General features: G+C 37.5%; 1 protein-coding gene across 1 annotated transcript; it reads left to right on the top strand.

The window, feature by feature from the left end:
• Positions 1–7,138: 7,138 nt before the first annotated feature.
• On the top strand, positions 7,139–9,351 carry LOC140140499 (uncharacterized). The gene is made up of 3 exons (XM_072162260.1): positions 7,139–7,372; positions 7,672–7,830; positions 8,899–9,351. Exons 1-3 carry the CDS (start codon positions 7,139–7,141, stop codon positions 9,349–9,351), a joined length of 846 nt encoding a protein of 281 aa, XP_072018361.1.
• Positions 9,352–9,677: the final 326 nt, after the last annotated feature.

Raw genomic sequence — 9,677 nt, 5'->3', positions numbered from 1 at the left:
TATACACCCGAAAACCAATCAAATTACGTGAATTCTTTACAAGACGCACCCATTGAATAAGAATGAATAATATTAATACAAGCTAAAACCGTTGGGGCTCGATAACGAATCCGAGTGTATGGAAAATGCCGGGTATTTATAGAACAGTTTACACTTATCATAGGCCCTAGTCCAAGAACAAAATGTCAGTTAGGCCTATATGCCCCCGGTATAAGCCCTTGTTCATAAAAATTATATTTATATTTTTCATATAGGCCTAGGCCTACTAGTATTTAAACCAAAGCAGTTTTTAAAACTTAAAAGCTTCCATAATACCAGGTGTCATGCTCAGAACTCATTGAAAATGATATAGGATGTGTGTATTAATGAGAAAACCTTACTTGCCCAGTTTGATTTTTTTCCAAAAAAGCGTTTTTGATTTATGCAACTTTTTGTCATCTCAAACTTTGGGCACTTTTCAGAGTTTTTAAACCACTGCTTCCAAACAAAACCAATTATAGTTCTAATTATCTCTTTTTTATGACATTAGGGTTCCTTCTATATACACCTTGAAGTTGAAAAAGATTTTCTGATAATTTTGTAAGGGTGTATTAGGGGTTAAAAATAGCCTGACCAAAGTTACCCCGCATTTGGGGCAACTTTGGTCAGAGTATTACATTTCATGAAAAAAAATCAAAAAAATTGATCTTCGCTGTATTCTGGCAAGTTGTTGTTTTTTGTGCCATTTGACCCCTTGTAAAATTAATCAAGCACACATCATTGCTCACAAATATCGATTTTTATTTTTTAGGCTGAAAAAAATGTAAAAAAATCCTAATTTTTGGTCAAAAATACTGATTTTTTCGTAAATTTCGAGGAAATTTGACATGAGCGACTATTATTTCTTCAATTTAAGGGGCTGTGCAATAATTATGAGCCCTGGGGAGGGGTAAAATTGGGGGGCAAGAAATTTTTGGCGAGCCGAAAGGGGGGGCAAGCACTTTTTGGCAAGCCGAGTGGGGGGGCAAGCGATTTTTGGCACGCATTCACGGGGCACCTTTTAATAAAATGCTTTAAAAGGCTTAGGAAATTACGGAAACGCTTAAATATGCAAATTTTCCTGCTCGCTGCGCTCGCAACATACATCTAGACCATTTAAAGTTTGGAATTTGGGATCCCAAAAATTTGGCATGTTCAAGGGGGGGCAAAGAATTTTTGGCGGGCCGAGAGGGGGGGGCAAGCGATTTTAGGCGGGCCGAGAGGGGGGGACAAGCGATTTTTGGCGAGCCGTTCGGAAATTTTACCCCCCCGGGGGGGCTGATAATTATTGCACAGCCCCTAACAAATTGCCACCAAATATGACTAAAATATTGCTGTCCGAAAATATGACCATTTAAAAAAATATTTTTGACCTACCAAAGTTACCCCGCTGACCGAAGTGACCCCATTTTACGGGGAAGGGCTTTTGGCACTTTGCCAATTTCTCAAAATAGCTACATTTTTGAAAACAAAGATTTTATTAAAACTGATTTTTCTCTCCTTTATAGCAGTTGTATATAAAAGTTTTAAGTTTCATTTTGCTGCCAATATATCACAGAATAATACAAACCAAGTTTATTTTCTAACTTGGTGTTACTTAAGTATATATTTAAAAGGAATGTTGGTACTTTTTTTATGATTTTTTTATTTTTTCTAGAAACACTAAATTACCTAAATTCTAGGATTATTTTAGCCAACAGGGAAGGGTGCTATGGTTACCAAACTTTCAAGGATGGTAAATAAGATTAATATCTAAATTCTCTCGTCAGCTTTTTTCCAATGAAGTGTTTCTATTTTAAACTACAGTGTTTCTAACATTCCCTAAAATAAAAAATGGAAAATATAATGTTTTTCAAAAAGTAAACACTTTATCAACAAACAAAAAAAACTGACGAGAGAATTTAGATATTAAGCTTTGTTACCATCCCTGAAAGTTTGGTCACCATAGCTCCTTCCTAAGTGGGCAAAAAAAAATCAAATACTGTCAAAATTAAGGGAATTTTCAAAAATAAAGAAAAACATAAGAATTGTTACAATTCTTATAAGACTCTTAAAATAGGTGGGGAAAATACTTTTCTTTGTTATGTTATTTATTTATTTTAAATTTTTTTAAATTCTGTAAACTGAACATTTGTGTGAAAATTGAGGGCGCTATTTAAAGATTTCAAATTTCAATTAGCCAAATAATATGAGTTATTCCTTACATTTCACGATGAAAAGTTTTCTTTAAAAATTTACTTGTCATTTGTTAGTCTGTTTGCCTATGTTCTAATACAATTTTACAAGTGTCTACCCCTTATAAATATGCAAACAATATCGAAAGATTATAGATAAATAGCGCCATCATTGTTCAACTTTTCTTTAAAATGACTCAGTTTTAAATGCCATCAAACAACCGTGCACCATAACCGTGGTCATATATTGTAAGATACCGCGAAATTAATACTCAAGAATTTGCACACTGAAGCTGAATGTACTACAAAAAGTGTGCTAAAATCCGACAATCTATACTTAGTCAGTTAGTTGACCTCGGATGACTATGATCTGACATACATACATAGGCCTACATCATGTACGTCATTTTATTTTCATTCAAATCAACATACAAAATACGAAAGACACAAAATTTGAATGAGAAGATGCTCAAAAGGCCCAGTTAAAACATACAATTACACAAACTTAACAAATAAAAGAAAAAAGAAAGAGGAGAAGAACATGCAAAGAAAGAACCAATGTAAATATTTATAACATTTCAATAAAATAGACATTCAGCAGTTCACACAAGAAATTGATAGTTGGGATGGAGATGCCTAAATATTTTTCGCGCTTACATCCAACGTGCTTCATGGCTATTCAACAAACCAACACTAATGAGAGCATGCACCCTTAAACAACAAATCAAATGTTGACTCCTATACCTTCCTGTCAACTCTCTAATTCATTACTCCAAACTTTTCTGTAATTTTGCCTTTTCTGTATTTTACCAATCTTTGTTACAGTATTATAATGTTAAGAAGTACACTGCAGCAGTGGCGTGCGCAAAGGGGGGGCACATGTGCCCCATGTGATGATGATGATAACTTTTAACTTTTGTTAATCATTCGGGGGAATAACGTTAAAAACGTCAAAATTTGCTCCTAATCAGACTCCATTCGGGGGAACTGAACAACCTGTCCCCCACTTTCAATGATTTTAGTTAATGGCTATTAAACATTGAAAAAATATGGCTCTTGTCACGCCACCAGGGTTTGGCTTTTGCCGGCAAAAACCTTGTTTTGCCGTTGCCAGTGGCAAAAACTGTTTTTGGTTTTTGCCGGGGTTTGGTTTTTGCCAGGGTTTGGTTTTTGCCGGCAAAAACCTGGTTTTGCCGTTGCCTGGCTTTGCCGTTGCCAGTTTTGCCGTTGCCAGTGGCAAAACCTGTTTTTGCCATGCAATGTTTGCCCGGTTAACCGGTAAAAATGACAAAAAATGGCAAAAACTCACATATAGCCACTCAAATATTAAAAAGTAACACGGAAAGCTCATAAACAGTAGCACACAACTTTTAATGAATCCAACTATTGCGATCTTGGGCAAGCGAAACAATTTTGTTTGGCTGCAGCATCCCTTCAGTATATCCCAGGAGGTGCTGGACATACTGTAAGTACAGTGTGCGCGGCCGTCCCGGTTTCCTCTTCCCGTGTGGTGGAATATAAAGGGCATATTCTTTCACAGGCTCGTCATCTTCAAGACGCAGTATATGGCCGAGAAATTTGAGTTGATGGATCTTGACTCTGGCAACCAGTAGAGTGGTGTTGGTCAGATTGTAGATGGTTTCATTTGGAATCCGATCCACACGCTTGATGTTTAACATGACTCTGTAGCAAGATGTTGCAAAGGCGTTGATCTTGTTTTCCATGTCCTTGGTGATTACCCATGACTCACACCCGTACAGAAAGACAGTTTCAACACAAGTTGTCTCAAAGAGCTTGATTTTTGTTTCGATTGGCAGGGATGGGCTTCTTCACACTCTTAGATAGCGAGAACTATTCATACACTCATAGATCGTGAGAACCAATCAGAGCAAATTTTAGAAAATACGAAACATGTTGGGTCTTGTGGCCATTCAACTTCTGTTCTGCGTTTGGAATTACTTTCTTCATCGCATGAGATCTGCATTTTGATGGTTTGGCCTTCATAGTTCTTGTCCAGTTGAGGAAGTTGTTGACAATGTTAATAAGTTGCTGGCAACTCTCCGGGCTTCTTGCTACAAGGGTCAGATCATCTGCATATGCCCTGGCTGACGATGTAAGGTCTGAGCTACTCAGGCGGTATCCAAGGTGGCTGGATTGGTCAAGAAGATCCAGACACAGATTGGAGATTACTAGGAATAAGATGCAAGCAAGATAATGGGCATCCTTGGAAAACACCAGTACAACATTTAATCCAGTCTGTGGTCCAATCTTCAGTTTTCACTCTGATGAAAAGCTCATCGTAATAATTGAAGATGATCTTTCTAATGTGTTCTGGTTAGGCCTGGCATTTTCGGGTAATTTTGTACCCGGGTACCCGCCGCAATTTTCGGGCGGGTAACCGGGTACCAAATAAAAAAAAAAAAAAAAAATTTTTTTTTTTTTTTTTTTTTTTTTTAAGTTTTTAAAATCAACCATGAATGATCCTAGCATTTAGGTAAAGGTCCGACACTACAAAACCGAAAAATAAAAAACTTTAAAAAAAAATTTTTTTTTTTTTTTTTTTTTTTTTGAATTTCGGGTACCCGGGGAGGGTATTTCCTACCCGGGTAATGTAATCTCGGGCGGGTACCCGTTTACCCGACCGAAAATCCCGGGGCCGAAAATGCCAGCCTTAGTTCTGGTACATGGTACCATTCCAAGGCAAACTGTATAAGATTGTGTGGTACAGGTGCCATATGCATTTTGCAAATCTAGCCAGGTTATAACAATCGGCTTGCCGTTCCGTTTGGCATCTTGGATCATTTCAGTGAGTGCCTCTGTGTGTTCTACACATCCTGATATCTTCTCCATAAAACCATTCTTAACAGGAAGGTCATCTCCATAATGTCATTTTGTATATACAACCTGAATAATAATGATCAGGAAAGAAAACACTTTAACCTGCTAAAACAAATATTTGCACCCGGACTATAAAAGGTTTCTCAACACAGATCTTCAACGTAATCAACATTGGACTGTTATCAATGCTCTCATCGCCCATGCTCTGCTGCTCTCCAGGGTTTAGGGTTAGGGTTAGGGTTAGGGTTGCAGGGAAGAACCACGGTTCATTTTTATTTAGGGTTAGGGTTAGGGTTTAGGATTAGGGTTAGGGTTAGAAACAAGCTAGAATCTCCTGAGTGTAAGAGACGAGTTTCAGCCTCTTTTTAATACACACTATTGGACAAAAAGGTTTGGTGGTGTGCGCCTGACAAGCTGCCTCTCCAACCCTCCTGACAATTTATGTTTTCAACTGTGTTTGTGCATGTCTGTTCAGCTTTAATTTTTTACCAGAAGGAAACTATTGCACATGGAACCTACTGGACAATTTTGATGGTATTTACTAATGTACTTTTTATAGATTTGATAGAAATATATTTTGGAATCTTGACATAAATTTACTACTGTGCTATTGTACAATACAACTGTATACAACTCATCTGGGCAGTCATCTTCACTAAACTGTATGTGATCATTCATACTCAGCCAACTGTATCACAATCATTATAACTGTTGACCATCTATCCTTTGTATGGATAACTGACTTGATACATTCCAACAATGGTGTTATTGATTTTCACTTTGCTCCTACTGGCTGGACCCTCACACCAATGGGTCATCAGCAGTAGTACTAGCACTATGTGTGTATTCACCCACAATATGGAACTAATGATGTGTATTCAACATAATGTATTACTTGATGTACATCTACAAGAACTTCATCGAATAAAGTTCCTTACCAGCAGGATTCCGTATTATGGCAATGCTACTTCTACTTTTCAAATAGACATTTTGGTTTCTGGAGATATTAACCCCAACCCTGGGCCCGATACATCAGCGCCCTCTGTGGCCGATTCTGGGTACAATACCAAGACTCAAATAACTTATGACATAAATAAACTTTTTGCACTTAATATACCTAGTTCACTACCAGATATGCTATTAAATCATATGTGACCCGGCAGCACAAACGAGCCGTAAATTCCCTAAATTGTATTCGGAGTTATGGTGTAAAATGTGTACGAAGGTCGTATTCATCGGTCACGTAAGCTGGCGCGACATCTGTCTTGTTTGGATAGTCACAACACCAATCAATAATCCTATTATTGAAGTGGATAATAAGCTTGTACCTTAGATGGCTATAGAACTTTTAATAGCTCTGGTCTTTGTTTGCTTTTGCTAAATCCTTTTCAAGTGGTGGGTTATTTGTATAGGTATGCATAACCTCGTTGACTTGGGGATTATTTGAAATGACCGCCAATTATGACTGTTTGATATTTATTGCCAGCAATGTGGAAAAAGAGACACACATAGAAACCAAAAAAGCTATAATTTTGTTGAAGGAGCAAAGTTTAACTAACCATAACTCCGCTTCTGGATATCGTTTGAAGTCAAATGATATACCATTTTTAAGTTTATGATGTTTATTTTTAAACACGAAATAAAACAAAATTGACCGGGGAGGAATTTACGGCTCATTCGCCGTGGACGGTCACATATCAAATCGCTTGGCATTCAACCTCAACCACCCTCGCAAGTCACTAGATCCATTGTTACATCTACTCCTAGGCGCACGCATCGAGGAATAAAAGGAGGTCGGCGTAGAATGCGAAATGAACAAGACTCGGCGTCTACGAAAATTACTAAAAGGACTCCTAAAAACCCATGTGTAGCTTGTGAACGCGGTGTTGTATCACGCTCCCCGCGCAATTAGCTGTGATGGATGCGATAAGTGGACTCATGTACGTTGTTCTGGTTCAATATCCAATGAACTTTATGACCATCTGGTTGCTGAGAATACCAACTTTTCTTTTATTTGTAACAAATGCTTAATTCAAAGTTTGCCATTCCATTATGTTAATGAATGTAAAGATCCTATTCATAAAGACCCCAAATATAAGATTTCAAAGATGGGTCTACAGAAATCCGTTTCTGTTACCAAAGGTAAAGGCCTTCATTTTATGCATTTTAATACAAGATCTCTCTTGCCAAAGATTTCTGAATTACGCTGTTTAATTTCTGATGCCAAGCCAGCTGCTGTTGCTATATCCGAGACATGGCTTGACGAATCCGTCCCTGATAATGAGATCAACATTCAAGGGTATGCGGTACTTCGCCATGATAGAGATCGGGAAGGTGGCGGAGTGTGTGTTTATGTCCACAATGATATTGCTTTTAATAACCGGCTCGATTTACAAAGTGATTGTTTAGAAAATCTTTGGCTTGAGATCCTCTTACCAAAAACAAAACCAATTTTCTTTGGCGTGTTCTATCGCCCTCCAGACGATACAAAGTTTCTTACTTACTTTGAAGATTCTATTTCAAAAATAAGGTCCGACTGTGAAATGATCATCATGGGTGATATCAATATTGATTGTTTTAAAAAGAAGTTTCACTTTTTAAAGACTATTTGCATATCTTGAACCTATTTGATCTCCGACAGCTAATCACCACAGCCACTCGTATTACTGATACAACATCAACTTGTATTGATCATATTCTCACTAACAATCCTGAGAAGATGTGTCAATCTGGTACGATCAGTATTGGTCTCAGCGATCATCTCCTAATATTTTGTACTCGAAAAGCTGTCAGAGGTCAGGTAGGTCTGCATAGAGTTATTAATATCAGGTCTACTAAGAACTACAGTAAAGACATTTTCTTGTCCAAACTGTCCTCCATAAATTGGTCTTCTGTGTACAAATGTACTGATGTTAACCATGCATGGGACCTGTTTAGTACCATACTTCTGAAAATTATTGATGATATTGCACCGATGAAACAAATCCGGTTGAAGTCAAGAACAGAACCTTGGATGGATGATACAATTCTTGAAAGTATTCGGACAAGGGACCAACTTCTTTATGATTTCAAGGAAGACCGCTCAAATGCTGATCTTTACAAACAGTACTGTAAAGTTAGAAACAAAATTCAAAGGGATATTAAAAGAGCAAAAGCTGAGTATTTTAGTAGTAAAATTGATGAGCATAAAAATAACCCCAAAAAAACTTTGGCAGCAGTTGAAAGCCCTTGGCTACAGTACTAAAACTAAAGAGCAGTGCAAAGTTGTTTTGGAAATTGACGGTGAAACTTGTTTTGATTCTACTAAAGTTGCTGATCACATCAACACTTTTTATACCACTGTTGCTAGTAACCTTGTCAAAAAGCTTCCTCTCACTAAAAATGAATTCAGCACTGACTCGCAAAAATTCCAGAAGTTTTATTCTGACAAAGGTATCACTGAATGTAGTTTTAAACTCTCTCCTGTTACCACTGATTTTGTCTTTTCTGAATTGTGCAAATTACATCCTAATAAAAGTACTGGATTGGACAACATTCCTGCTAAATTTCTAAGGGATGGGGCTTCTGTCCTGAAAGATCCTATTACTTCTATTATTAATTTGTCTATTTTAACCAATTCAGTTCCTGTTGAATTGAAGTGTGCACGTGTCACCCCACTATTTAAAAAGGTAGTAGATCAATGGTTGGTAACTATAGGCCCATCAGCATACTAAGTGTAATCTCAAAGATTCTTGAGAAGTCTGTGCACAATCAACTTTACCAGTATTTAACTGACCACCATCTTCTTTATTCCCATCAATCTGGTTTTAGAGGTACTTACTCTACCGACACTTGCCGTATTCACCTCACTGATCACGTGCGTACACAGATTTCTCAAGGCAATTACACTGGTATGGTGATGTTGGACCTACAGAAAGCCTTTGACACGGTCAACCATGATATTTTGTGCAATAAGCTCCGTGCAATGGGGATTGAATCAGTAGATTGGTTTAGGTCTTACCTAAGTGAGAGACAGCAGATAGTCTGTGTTAATAAATCCAACTCCAAACCTATGGCAATTACATGCGGTGTGCCCCAAGGCAGTGTCCTGGGGCCACTTTTATTTCTCTGCTACGTCAACGACATGCCGATTAGTGTTGACTGTAAGCTTTTACTTTATGCAGACGATAGTGCATTGCTTATTGACGGCAAAGATCCAAAGGAAATTTCTTCCAAGCTCAGCAAGGAATTGGAGTCTTGTCAACAGTGGCTTATTGACAATAAGCTGTCTCTTCACTTGGTAAGACCGAGGCCATTCTGTTTGGTTCACACAGGAAATTGAAGAAACAATGTGATTTTAATGTCATGTGCAATAATGAACCTATCCAATCTACCCAATCTGTTAAATATTTGGGTATCACATTAGATCAGTACTTATCAGGTGAATCAATTGCTAATATGGTTCTAAAAAGGCTGGTGCAAGACTCAATTTTTATTCAGACAAGCTCAGTTTCTTGATCAAAAACTCGCAAAACTTTAGTGTCTGCTTTGATTCAGTGCTATTTTGATTATTCTTGTTCTTCTTGGTTCTCTGGTCTTTCTAAAAACTCCAAAATAAACTTCAAGTTATGCAAAATAGAATTGTTAGGTTCATTCTTGGTCTGGACT

The sequence above is a fragment of the Amphiura filiformis genome, chromosome 2 (assembly GCF_039555335.1).
Source record: "Amphiura filiformis chromosome 2, Afil_fr2py, whole genome shotgun sequence".
NCBI classification, from domain to species: domain Eukaryota; kingdom Metazoa; phylum Echinodermata; class Ophiuroidea; order Amphilepidida; family Amphiuridae; genus Amphiura; species Amphiura filiformis.
The sequence above is the reverse complement of the archived record's forward strand: the minus strand, read 5'-3'. Positions and strand labels throughout refer to the sequence as shown.